General features: G+C 32.7%; 1 protein-coding gene across 1 annotated transcript; it reads right to left on the bottom strand.

Moving 5' to 3' along the window:
* Positions 1-4932: 4932 nt before the first annotated feature.
* Positions 4933-5241, bottom strand: PAAG_08403 (hypothetical protein; the record flags this gene model as incomplete). Its single annotated transcript, XM_015846500.1, has 1 exon — positions 4933-5241. One exon carries the CDS (start codon positions 5239-5241, stop codon positions 4933-4935), a length of 309 nt encoding a protein of 102 aa, XP_015701164.1.
* Positions 5242-15097: the final 9856 nt, after the last annotated feature.

Genomic DNA, 15097 nt, shown 5'->3' with positions numbered 1-15097 from the left:
TTGCTAGTTTTTCTTTATAGTTGAGACTTTGAAGACATTCTTGTTGTACAGTATGGAGGAAAGTGGCTGACTTATTTATATGACCAACTCACTTATTGATTATATTGTGAAGGATAGATTGCTTGATTGATTATGAAGCAATCGCTAGCTACGCGGAAGTTATATATGGTGTGGATTATGTAAGAAGGCGGATAGGCCTGACACGCCCACTCACCGATGTAACTGTACGCGAGATTACATACAAAAAATAGCCTGTAGCTAGGTATCAGTACATGATTTGACTGGAAAACCCATATTGTTGAAAAACCAGTCATTTCCTTCATATAATCATTTCCGCCTGCTTACCGCGTCTTCTACTATCCACCGCCATAGGGCGTATCTAGTCACCCCAAGCAGCTTGGTCAGCCCGTCTGCCGCGTTCTCAGTGGACAGGACGTAATCAATCAAGATCTCATTCTTGCGGACGAGATCCCGAAGAGTATGGAAGCAGACCTCTATATGCTTAGATTGGCGCGGAATAGCCTCACTCTTGGCCAGTTCAATCACTGATTTATTATCCGCCCAAATCATATACACTAGCTTATTGGCTGGTGATTCAATCAGGTCATCATTATCATTGAGATTATTGAGCTGGGATGATATGAAGCCAGCATCCTCCAGCAATTCCTGGAGGCAGACAAGCTCATAGGCAGTCTCTGAGGATGTGATATATTCAGCCTCAGTAGATGATTTTGAAACACTTATCTGCTTGCTGCTTCACCAAGCAATGAGACCCCCTGCCATATAAATGACATATCTGATGATGGAGCAGGAACCCAGATTGCAGCCCACTCAATCAGCATCAGCAAATGCCACAGGTTCTATATCCGCGTCTTTTCAGTAGGACACACCTATGTTGGGAGTGCCTCATAGATATCTAAGAATTTGTTTGAATGCTGCTCAATTCTTCAAGGTAGAGCAGGAGCTGAATCTCCCTAGAAAGTCAGTGACAAAGCTTATATCAGGATATGTGTTGGCAGTGAGATATTGCAGAGAGTCAACCCCTGATTGATAGAAATGTAATGTAAATTCCACTGTATAAGCAATTGATTCTTCATTATCACTCATGAAATCAACATTCTCCTCCATAGAGGAGGATGTTGGGTGGCAGTCATTCATTGAAAATTCCTCAAGCAGGTTCTTTATGAACAGTGGCTGGGACAGTGATAATGATTCAGCATCCTGATCAATCTTCATACCCAAATACTGGTTCAAATCACTCACATCCTTGATCTCATAATTAGTGGCGATCTGGGCTTTTGTCCATTCAATATCTGATATATTTGGGCTGTATAGGTGAACATCATCCACATAGATGGTTATATAGACCTTGCGGACATCATTTATGAAAAAACCAGTGTCATGAGAACTGATGCAGAAGCCTGTTTCCAATAGCATTTTTCACAGCTTCTCATATCATAATAGTGCTGCTTGCTTCAGGCCATACAGTCCCTGCATCAATTCACATACCAGATCACCATGTCCCTCGCGGAACCCAGCGGGTTGGTGCATATATATACATTCATTGACAGGAAGCTGGGCATTTAAGAATGCTGTAACCATGTTGATCTGCAGAATGTGCCATTCTCAGAATACTGAGATCATCATAAGTGCTCAGAAGGTGGAGGCTGATACAACTGGTGTGAATGTCTTCAAATAGTTGACATTCTTTTCTTGATAATTGCTGCAGACTACTCAGCAAGTCTTATATTGATTGATTCTACCTGCATTATTAATCTTTTTGTTGAACACTCATTGACCATGTAGAATCATCATATCTGAGGTCCTTTCAACTAGCTGCCATGCACCAATCTGCTTGAGGCGGTTAATCTCCTTAATGCAGGCATGGAAGTAATATTTCCAATCTGCAGACACCTGAGCCTGGGTGAGGTTCTTCAGAACTGGCAAATCAGTGATCTCAGGGTCTGTGGGGATGTCAGTTGAATTGTTGGTGAAATCCCTCACTGAGGCCTCCCCCACTGAAGTAATATTCTCAGTGGGCATTGGAGGATCCTTCATCTCTAAAGTGGACCCTGGGAGGGCAGTAGTGTTCTGCATCAAAAATGTTGAAATCCATACAGTAATCTCATAGTCTATCCATCAATTATTTGTAGAGTGTAGAAATACTGGAGGAGCAGATAGAAACTCCCTGTCCACCATGAAATTGTCTGTTGATAAATCATGTTGAGTGGAGGGGATCACAACTGCAGCCACACAGGCAGTGGAAGGCAGGTTCTTGGCACCTTGCTCAGGTGAGGCCAGAGAATCCACCAAATGGAGATCTTCTTGAAATATCATGTCTTTTGATGTATAAAGGTGACTGTTAGAAGGATCAACCAATCTATAATTAGTAAAGCCATCATAGCCTGTAAATATAAGCTCCTGTGATCATGAGGCCATCTTCATATTTGGCTTGGGCACTATTTTTAAATAAGCCTTGCACCCCCATTGGCAAATCCCATGTGCAGAGGGCAGGGCCCTGAGCCAAGCTTCATATGGAGTAACCAGCTTTGGATCTGGATCCTCTACACCATTATAGAGCTTGACTGATGTTGACATAAGGTTAAGCATTTCAGTTGCTGCAATTACTGCCTTGCCCCACATCTGGGGGGGGGAGAAGAAATCTATTAATAACATTTGAGCTTTTTTGATAATCAGGCCAATAGAATGTTCGGACACATCATCTTGCTGCAGAGTGTGGGGCGGGGTTGGTTCTCATTTAATACTCTCACTCATCATATAGATAGCTGCAGTGTTTGAATTCAACTCATCATGGTCAGAGTGAATAATCACAACACCACAATTGAGCAGATTCTTCATAAATTGATTGAAGGTTCATATATATTTTAGAGTCTCATTGCAGCACTTCAATAGAAAGGTCCATCACATTCATGTGGCATCATCAGTGATCATCATTGTGAGCTTCTTATCTGAATAAGATGGTGTATCTTCTTCATTATCAAGTGTTTCTCCACCCCCAAATAGGTCCACCCAGATCTTAAGACCTTTGTGGGTGGTATGATGTAGCAGAGCATTTTTATAACTTGCACATTTATGCTTGGCTTTAACACACATGGCACAGAATGAGAGCTTCTTTGAGCTGATGATGGTGATTCTGAAATGAAGCTCCTGCGACATTTTAATTAGATTCTCCTCACCAATATGGCTCAATCACTGGTGCCACTTGTCAATTGGTAGCTGCTTCAGCATAATGGCGGGTAGTCAGGTTGGTGGGGACAAAATGAAGATATTGATATTCAGATCCTTCAGGTTAATTAGCTGCTCCATGTCATCATGGTTGAAAAGACCCAGTGATGCAGTGTTCAGATCATAATCTGTTGAAATCACCCTGGGCTTTGAGATCACCAAGTATGTCAGTGATCCAAGCTCCAGATCATTCATAATATCCCCAAACATAGAGAGAGTGTCAGATAGAACATATATATTATTGAAATTCAAATTTGCATAGAAGATGTCATTTTCTGTAGATGCTATTATCTCAAAGTAATTTCCAGCATCCACCTGCAGATCATGGTGAATATAGCCCTGGTGCTCCAATAGACCAGTGGATATGAGGTTGGCGGATAAGCCTGGCACCAAATAGACATGGTCAAATTCAATTAATCTTTCCTCAACTGGGATAGAGGTGACTCTGATCCCTTGAACCTTCAAAGTAGCCTTATTGGCCACTTGAATCATAGGGTCACTAACCTCTGTTATTTGAGAAAATCACAATTGATCACATGCAATATGACATCCAGCCCTGCTATCCCATATGATGAGTGGGTTGGTGATTGGTTCAGCAGAGTACACAGGCACCTCAATGACCTGCACTAGATTCACCATTTGAAATGTCTCAGAGCTGCCATTTGCAGTTGATGGAGTCTTTTTGCCCTCACTACTCTTCTTATTATTATATTTTCCTATTCTCACTGTGTTGGTGGTCCTTCATTCTTCAGGAGTGCTATCTGAATTGGCTGCTCAGCAGAGCCCACCATGACAATGCTCACATTCCAGGCAGATTGGGAGGTTGAAATTTGAACATCTGCCCATTTGATAGCCTCTGCATCCCCCAGATCAGCCCCCACGGGCTGAATTATTTTGGATGTTGCTGCTGTTATTGGAACCTGCAGCTGCATTTTCAGCCTGAGTCATGTTGGCTGAAGAATTAGCTGCCTGGGCAGCCTTCTTTGCCTCTTTGAGAGGGTTCAATCAAGAGTGTATTTCCTTCATGATCAAATGAATGTCCAACACAACAGACTTTGATTTGGACTCTTGTACCTCCTCAATTTTCTTTTGCATGTAGTTTTGCCATATATTGGGAAGTGCAGAATAGAACATATGGAATACCACATCATTTGGCAGTAAAATATCAAGTATTTCCAATTTCATAATAATGTCATTGAACTTATCAAAAAACATGTGTATGTCAGTGACTTGGACACCACTCATTGATGTAAATGCCAGGACTGCTTCCCTGCAGAGCTGTGTTCTCAGGATGAAGAACTCTTTCTCAATCACATGTCAAAGAGAATAAGTGATCCTGCCCTTATCATACTTATTAAAATGAGGCCTAATGCTGGCTGCCAACACATTTGAAATGAACACATAAAGCCAGTGATTTTTGGCCTCTCAAAAAGAAGCTCATTCAGGGTCTCCATCAGGGCTTTTGACTTGCTTGTCCTCCAATATAACCCAGCATTGAGTGTCAATTAGCTTGGCCTTCATATTCACATGCCAGGAGAGGTAATTTGAAGGTCTGACCAGAGTGTTTGACTTGGTGGCATACTTAGTGTCCTGTTTGAACTGGCTGATTGCCTTGCTGACGCGGCTATCCAGGTCATAGAGGTTATATTGCATTCAGGACCTCAAGTTCAGATCCCATGCTGACAGTCAACCTGATGGTGGATTTGCAGGCATCATGACCCTGTCATTCTGAGTGCGGAGCTCCTTCAATTGAAGTTGAAGCTGCAATTCTTTGTGTCTCTCTTTTTGAAGTTCTAAATCAATCTTTTGATGTTTGAGATTCAATCTTCTCAGTTGCAATTCTTCAGAGTCAGTTGCCAGCAGCAGGTTAGAGATTACTGCAGGCGTCTCCACTCCATCTTCTGAAGAAGTCAGATCAGCATATTCAACACAATGTAGATGGACTGGTCTCACCATAGTAGGGGCTGTAATCAGCCCAGCTTGCTGATTGGGCATTTCAGGGGGTCCAATATTGGAACTCTTGAATGCCCCTGGGGGGGTTGGTGAGCTCAGGCCCCCCTGGTCATTTTCAGATCAGTCAGATTGACTGAATTGACTCAATTGTGACCATGAGTGAGTCATCATACATTTCACCATGTCATATTAATCTTCTTTATAATGAAGTAATCTTATTCAGTGAGATTCTTGCCTATAAGCTTGATTGACCGGATTGGCATGTTCTTGTGTGATCAGTCACTGAAAAATTAGTGAGTTGCAGATTTTTTCACCTGCTAAGTGAATAGATTGAATACAGAAAAAAAAAAAAATAATATAAGAGTGCATCAAATCAATCAATTGACATAAAATAAGACAATATTATATTGAATGAAGTGAGTAGCAATTAATATACACTATATTTGGCAAGAATTCCTCAAATTGGCAGTTATTTGCGCAAAATGGGTCTCATAACCTGTGAAGGATAGATTGCTTGATTGATTATGAAGTGATCACTAGCTATGTGGAAGTTATATATGGTGCGGATTATGTAAGAAGGCGGATAGGCCTGACATATATTAAGTGCTTTAGTAAGTGAGTGTGAGAATCTAGAGGATCTGATTCTAAAGTGCTTTGATAAGCAGTATGATAAGCAGTGTGAGGACAAGGAGCTAGTATAGAGAGCCTTGGCATCACAACACCCCACATGCAACATTCAATGAAGAAGTGTGTGTAGAAGAAACTATAAGGAGTTGAACCCCTAGATTTGCTCTGACTGGCTGACTCAGCCTAGTCATCATTTGCACATGCGCACGTGATCATGCTACGCGAGCTTGCTTAAGCTCGAGTTCTCATCTCATTCTTTTCTTCCCTTTCTCAAGCAATTCGTCCTTGTTATATAGGAGGACTAGCCTCTAGTTCTTAGAGCTTAACCCTTTACAGAAACCTTCTACAAACAATCATCAAGTCTGACTTCAGAAAAAAACACTGAAGCACCTTTTACATCAGTTGATGAGGAGATTCAGATAGTTTAACAAGAGTAATGACAGCAAGAGATATACAAAAAAATCCTCAAACTACAACAATAAATCAACACTTTTAGTGTAGAACTCTAAATCTCTAAGAGCAAGCAGCACAGAGCAGAGTTAATAAATCACACTATTAGTGTCAATTTCACTTTTTCCAAGCCTCATTCTTCACCAATGCAAAAACTCTCAAATGAATTTAAGACAAAAAGTCTCAAGGAACTAGAAGACTTTATCTCCTCAAGCCTTGTCTCTTATGTGTATCAAATGTTAGACTCAGCGCCAGGGCTAGGTTTATCTACATCATGTGATCAACACCCCACATGTGATCTAGCAGATCAGTCGTGATCCAGTCACGTGATCATGTGGGCTGTTTATAATTTGAGCAGACTTTAACATCTCTTTTTTCTCATCAATCTTAGTATTTTCATTATATAGCAGTTAGCAATGCAGAGAGTTTCCTTCTTATGCAGCTCGCATTTACTTTCTAACATCAAGAACATTACTTTGAAAATGATGATGAATACAAGATTCTTGAAGCAGTAACACATTTTAATGCTAAACTGCAATAGAAATGACAATAATATTATATCAAATTGAAAATATCAATTATTTGAAATAAATTCTATAACTAGATTCATGCTAAGATCATCAACTCAGATAAAATAAGCCAGAACTATGAGTTGAAGTATCAGACATTGAGATAATCTAAAGATCAAATTATTCATGACTTTATGTCCACTATTCAGTCAATTAAGAATTATCTCCTTAAGAAATATAGTAATTATTAATAAAAAATATATCTATTTGACAAGATTCTACTCTTTTTTCATGCAGAATTTAAGAGATATGCAGTTAAGCTGTGAGATCTCTTCTATGATACTTTTATCATAAAACTGAATATTGTGAAGAGCAACATTTCAAAGATTATTATATTAGTAAATGTAACTATACAACAAAAGAGTACTACTTGCAGAAAAGATTCACATTATGATATATCAACAGCATTTAAAAAGAAAAGTCACAAATACAAGAAGTGCTCTGATATTTAATATGGTATTTATTAAAACTTTATTTACTTTAATGTAGACTGCAAGACTCAAAAAGACAAGTTCTCTGAAGACAAATTCTTAACTTCAAAGTCTTCATCAAAGTTCTCTTTCAAATCAAATTTAAAAAAAAGGCAAAAAATAAATAATGAGTGTCATTTATGCTGCAATGACAACTTTTAACACAATTAAAAATCAGTAATTATTAAGTCTATTCTTTTTTTTTTCTATCTGAATTTCAATATTCATAAAAGATATGCTGATTCTCACTTTTATAGATTCTGAAGTTTAGACAAGTTTTATCAATGAATTCTGAGTCAAATAATATAAATTATAATCAACAGAGTATATATTATATAGAATAAAGAAATTTGATGATCATTAAATACACTTATTTAAAATTATTAATCTAGAGATAGAAGTTTCAGATAGTAAGAAAACTATGATCAAGGAATCTCATTTTTTTTATATTATCAAACTTTTAGACTATGATATGATACTAGAATTTCTCTGACTCAAATAACTTAATTTTTTCATTGATTGAAAAGATGAAGAATTCTATTTCTATCAAACATTAAACAATCAAGAGATAGCCCTGAGTGTAATAGATGCTACTAATGAAATACTCACTGATGCTTCTGACTATGTACTTAGAAGAGTATTTGTCTCAATCTCATAGACTTCTGAGTCTTTCTCTGAAATTTCAACACTGTTAAAAGTTAGCTTACTTGCAAATACAGCTTCTGTCAATGATCTGCTCAACTATATCTAATTATATTTATATCTTTTCTTTGAGAAAGATGTATTTATTGCATATATACCTGATGCAGACCACTCAATTGATCTCAAGAAAGAAGTCAGATTCTTATTTATGTCTATCTACAATTTCTCTGAAACAGAGCTGAAAACTTTTTGAAACTATTTGAATAGTATACTGAAAAGAGGCTGAATATCTTTTTCTCAGAGCTCTGCAGGCACTTTTATTCTCTTTGTTTCAAAAAAAATAAAGATCTATAATTTTATGTAGACTACAGAGGTCTAAATCATCTTAGAATTAAAAATAAATATTCATTATCTCTTGTGAGTGAGATACTAAATAGACTCTCTGAAGCACAAGTCTTCTTCAGGATTGATTTTAAAGATATTTATTACAGAATATATATTCTGTACAGTAATATATAAAAAATAGTATTTCATACACAGTATAATTATTTTAATTATAATGTTATATCTTTTGAGCTCACAAATGCCCCTGTCATCTTTCAAGTCTATATAAGCTATACCTTAGTAGATCTTCTTGACATATGCTGTGTGATTTATCTAAATGATATTCTTATCTATTCAAACTCAATAAATAAGTATAAGGTGCATGTATAAAAGGTACTTGAACATTTAGACTGCACAAATCTATTTATAAAATACACTAAATGTGAGTTTGTCAAAAATAAAATCTTTTTCCTAGAGTTTATTATTAGATCTCAAAGCATTTAAATATAACTAAACCAAGTGATAATAATTACAGAATAATCAGTTTCAATTAGTGTTAATAAAATTCAGAGTTTCTTGAGATTTGTAAACTTCTATCATCACTTTATTGAAAACTACTTTAAAATCACTAAGCTCCTTTTTGATCTCATAAAGATTTTAAAAAAGAAGAGATAAAAGCTGCAGTTCATATGAATAAAAAATACTCAATATATCTTTGACAATTTAAAAAACACTTCACACTAACTTCTCTACTCACTTATTTTAACTCAAGCTGAGAAAGTTAGATTGAATCTGATGTCTCTATAGCAGCAGTGACTATTATTATCTCTTAAAAACAAGATAATGATCAATAACACTCAATTGCATTTTGATCTCATAAACTTCTAGATGAAGGAACATAATATAATACTTATAATAAGAAACTTCTTGCAATTATTGCATCTTTCAAAAATTGATATTATTATCTGAAAAAGAGTTAATATTTAATTTTTGTCTATTTTGATTATATCAATCTTTAGTTTTTCATAACAACTAAAATACTGAATTAATATCAGTCTAGATAAGCAGAAGCACTATCAGTATATAACTTTATTCTACATCACTACTCAGATAAATAAAACTCAGCTAATAAACTTAGTCACTGTGCAAATTATATTGACTCTTTGTATGATAAAATTATGCTTTCTATCTTATAACAAAAGCTCTATCACAATGTCAAATAATGTTAAAAATTTAACTCTCATGAAAAACTTATAAATCTTGTTAACTACATATAGGTCTATAATCAAAAGCGTATACTCTGTGTGAAATCTCTTAATCTCAATACTCTGAGCTCTGAATCTCTCTCAAATCTTACTGAGTGTAGATTCTCTCTTATCACTATATAAGATGCTCATTTACAAACTCACATCATAATTATTGAAATCACTCAACATGCTGATCAGAGAATCTTTAAGAGAGAAGCATTTAGTTTCAAAGAAATATTTTAAGAATTGAGATATTTTCAAACTATTGATTAATACTGCTACAGTCTATAAGGAGCTGAACCTGTAGATTCGCTCTGGCTGGCTGACTCAGCCTAGCCATCGTTTGCACGTGCGCACATGATCATGCTACGCGAGCTTGCTTAAGCTCATGTTCTCATCTCATTCTTTTCTTCCCTTTCCCAAGCAATTCGTCCTTGTTATATAGGAGGACTAGCCTCTAATTCTTAGAGCTTAACCCTCTACACAGTCTTTGAATCAGTATATACAAATATGCTAGAGTTTCTCATCTTTATTCTTGTTAAAACACAGAACTCAAACTCCTTTGCAATAGCAAAGAAGTAGAAGATAAGAGATAAAGATACAATTTTGAGTAGTGATATATTCTGAATCATCTCAGAAGATAATCTAATTTGAGTAAATAATAGCGTTTATATTCTTCTGTAACAAGTACTGATTAAAGAGATAATCTACATCAATTATAATAACTTATAAAAAAGTCATTTTGACAGAAAATAGTTCATTGAGTGTGTTTAAAGTAAGTACTATTAACATAATCTTACTCAGAAATATCATTAAACATATTTATATTTATGATATTTATCAGAAAGTAAAAGCATCCTGTTACAAATAGTATAATGAACTTGATTCAATTTCAACATTAATCAATTTATAATAAATTATTATTATGAACTTCATCACTAATCTCTCAGTCATTATTTAACTAGACAATATCTATAATATAATTTTTGTCTTAGTTGATGTATTAATCAAATATACTTTATACATTTTATATGCAAAAGATATTACTGCAAAAGACTTTACAAATATTATTTATACTCATACTTATAATATCTTTAATATCTCTGAAAATCATATTTTAGACATAAAAGCTTTTTTCACAAGTTGATATTGATCAACTCTCTGTTATCTATTTGAGATTAAATAAAAACTATTTATAGTCTTTTATTCATAGACAGATGATCAAACTGAATATCAAAATCAGATATTGAAGTATTATCTTTGATACTTTATAAATTTTCATCAAAATGACTGAGATAAATAACTGTTTTTAGTATAGTTCATCTATAACAATTCATAATATATCTCAATCAATGAAGTTTCAGCTTATATACTCTTCAGCTACAAATCTGCCCTTCAAATTGATGTCAATAATTCACTCTATTCAAGTTTAATTGAGATAATTAACTGAATCAAAGAAATATAAGCAATATAAAAAAAGATATAAAAACAGCTGAAAAAGGTCAAGATTGCATAAAAGATATATTATGACTTTAAACACAGTGCAAAGTGCTTTCATGTGAGGAACTGAGTACTTCTCAATATAAGAAATTTCCACATACTCTATCTCATTAGAAAATTAAATTATAAATTTATTAATTCTTTTTAAATCATTGAATCTTGAAATATATATGTATATAAACTCTCTCTTTTACATTCAATGCACAATATTCACTCTGTCTTTTATATCTCACTGCTTGAATTTTATACAATGAGAGATGACACTCCTTTACCTCTAACATCATAGCTAGTAAATAATGAGAAAGAATTTCAAGTTGAGAAGATATTAAAATAAAGAGAAATATCAAAGTAAAGAATGATACTGTATATGCTGAAAAAGCTATGAATATTCTGATAATATATGAGAATTTCTTGAAAATGTTCATAAAACTGAGATATTTTATATTTTTGAACAACAGAAATTACAGTGATAAGTATGCTGAACTCACTCTGAAAAGTGCATTAAGCACTAATTCTTTCTCATATATGTACTTTTTCTACTACTTTTTCTCAAATGAGTTTTTTTTATGTAATTTTAATAAGGCAATCAAAGCATCAAAAATTATTATATTTTTAGAAAAAAATTATTTTACTATTGTTCGAATAAGTCAAGAGTTCAGATGCATATCTTTAGTTCTCTCTAACTTAATTTCTATTCATAATCATCATAATCATCATATGCTACTCAGAAACAGTAATTCTTCTCTTATTAAACTTAATACTCTTCTTCTCAGTCAACTCAAAGTTCTTCATCTTATACATAACTTCTTTCTTTATATTTTTTTACTTCTCATTCTTAGAGAACATTATTAGTATATCTACAATCTCAATTCAGCACTGAGTATGACAGACAATATTAATTAAAACAGAAGTATGAGTTTTCACTAAATGAATAGCATAAGAGAAAGCTGTCATTATTACTATTAGATATAGCAGTTTGACTCAATAATATAAGATCTTTACTAATTTTACTCATTTTGTAAAGAATAAAAAGCTTTGAAGAACATGTAACTGACTCAACTCAAAAGAAAAAGCAAGTTAAATAAACAATTATCAGTTATTATAATAAGTAAAAAAGCTAAAGATGCACTATATTCACTTGAATACAATACTTATATACAAGATAACAAGGATCACAGCATTTTCCATAGTGTGAATAATTATATATTATAGATAAATTACTCAGCTTGAGCAAACATCACTCACAGAAAATATCTCTAAGATAAAGTCAGTTATATAATCAAATAATTATAAGTTATGACTTAGTACATCTGTCACATTGTCATTATATATATAATGGCATCAAATATACTAAAAAACAGAAGAGCTGGCTCAAAGAGTGTAGATATTGATTCTATTATATTGATAAAGATAAGAAAGAAATGAGAAAAATTTCAGAATCAGAAATAACAACAACTGTAAGAAATTTATAATAATTCTAATTATGAGATTTTAAAAAAAAAAAGTTCAAAGAGTAAAAAATATCTACTCTTTTTATTCTTATAGCAATAAATACTCTCATGATAATCATTTTACATAATCAGTCCTTCAACATTATTGAATAATTATCATAAATAATATTCTCTATATTAATAAATACTTCATACTCACATCTTATCTCTATATTCAAAAAATAATCATCTTCTAGACCTGCTGAGGTCAGTGTCTATGAAAGAGAAAGTAACTGTGATGTCAAGACTCTTTAGCTTCTTGTTCTCACACTGCTTATCATACTTGCTTATTAAAGTACTTATCTTCATATTACTTATCAAAGCACTTTAAAATCAACATCTATCAGAAAATCAATATCATCTCAAAATTCAGCATTCAGAATCAACACAGATTAGTACTTCTCAAAAATTAGTTTTTTAACATCAGTACTTCTTAAAGAATAAAATTAGTACTTTATGAAGATTTAGATCACTGCATTGCTAATTTCTCATTTTATGAAAGATTAAAGATAAAATCTATTACTATTTATTCATATATATAAATATTCTAAATCCTCAAAGTTTCTTTGAGAGATTTAGTAATTAGCTACTATTCAACTCTATACATATCTTTTATTCATTATCATCCTCTTCTCTTCATAGTACTTGCCTATATATCTACCCTCTTATAATTTTAGTTATAGAGCTTCTCACACTTTCTTTTAGCACTTAATTCATTCATGTTAATGTTCTCACAATGATTCTAAATGTTAAATTTTGATATAATACTGATTTTCTAGTGCTTTGATAAGCAGTATGAAGATAAATGCTTTAGTAAGTAGTGTGATAAGCAGTGTAAGAGCAAGGAGGTAGTATAAAGAGTCTTAATATTATATAATTATTTATTAAAAGTAATTAATAATTTCTTTTCTATCTTTTTTCTATAGTAATATTAAAATATTTAAATCATTCAAATTTAATCTCATTATTTATAAATTTAGTATTTAATATAGTAATTTTATAATTCTTGATTAAATCTATTTGTATATATTAATTTTTCAAATATGTTTTGAATATCAAGATTACCAATGATGAAATAATATGATTATTCATGAATACACATTTAATGACTGTAATCAAATCTTTTGAAAAGAATGAAGAAATAATAAAATTAACTTTTTTAAAAGTAGTTTTAACTCATTTTTCACATTTTTATTCTTCTTGAAATTCAATCTTATTGAAATTATATATATTATAGATGTGAAATTAATACTGCTTAAATAGAATCTAAAGATATTTAAAATATATATTAATATATTCAATATCTTTAACTATTACTATTTTTGAATTCATTAACTTTTATTTTACTCTTTTATATTCAGATAGATGTTCAATAAATCTATAAATTTACATCTTACTAACTTTTAAAAAGAAGATAGTAGAATCTATATATTGATACCTGAGTATTAAATTCATGAAATCTTTAATATATTCAGTTATAAAAGAATAATTCTTTTCATCAAGTAACTTGTTTTATCATTTAATCACATTTTTTTAACTTTTATTTAATCTTTTGTTAACTGAAATCTTTGCAGTTATCAGATTTCTTTCATTGATATATACTTATAGACATTGATAATAAATCTCAAATTCTTATAACAGAGATAGTATTTTAAAATTTAAGTTTTTTTGATAATAAGTGATAACTTTTTGAATATAATCTTTGATATTTTTATTCTTATTTAACATTATAATGAGTTATTAATTATGTGAAGAATAGATTACTTGATTGATTATGTAGTGATCACTAGCTACATGGAAGTTATATACAGTGTGAATTATATAAGAAGATAGATAGACCTGACATCCTCACTCACTGATGTAATTATACTCAAGATTATATACAAAAATAGCTTATAGCTAGGTATCAGTATATAATTTGACTGGAAAACTTATATTGTTGAAAAATCAGTCATTTTCTCCATGTAATCATTTTCACCTGCTTACTGTATCTTCTAATATCTGCTGTTATAGGGTGTATTCAGTCACCCCAAGTGGCTTGATCAGCCTGTATGTCGCATTCTCAGCACACAGAATATAATCAATCAAAATCTCATTCTTGCAGACAAGATCCTGAAGAGTATGGAAGTAGACCTCTATATGTTTAGATTGGTGCAGAATAGTCTCACTTTTGATCAGTTCAATTACTGATTTATTATTTGCTCAAATTGTATACACTGGCTTATTGGCTGATAATTTGATTAAACTGTCATTATCATTAAGATTATTAAGCTGGGATGGCATGAAGCTGACATCCTTCAGCAATTCCCAGAGGCAGATAAGCTCATAGGCAGTCTCTAAGAATGTGATATATTCAGCCTCAGTAGATGATTTTAAAACATCTGTCTACTTGCTGCTTCATTTAGCAACAAGACCCTCTGTCATATAAATGACATATTCAGTGATAGAGTGAGAACCCAGATCATGGTTCACTCAATGAGTATCAGTGAACACTACAGATTCTATATATATGTCTTTTCAGTAGAACACACCTATGTCAGGTGTGTCTTGTAGATATCTAAGAATTCACTTGAATGCTG

This window comes from Paracoccidioides lutzii (assembly GCF_000150705.2).
Source record: "Paracoccidioides lutzii Pb01 unplaced genomic scaffold supercont2.33, whole genome shotgun sequence".
In the NCBI taxonomy this organism is placed as follows: domain Eukaryota; kingdom Fungi; phylum Ascomycota; class Eurotiomycetes; order Onygenales; family Ajellomycetaceae; genus Paracoccidioides; species Paracoccidioides lutzii.
The sequence above is the reverse complement of the archived record's forward strand: the minus strand, read 5'-3'. Positions and strand labels throughout refer to the sequence as shown.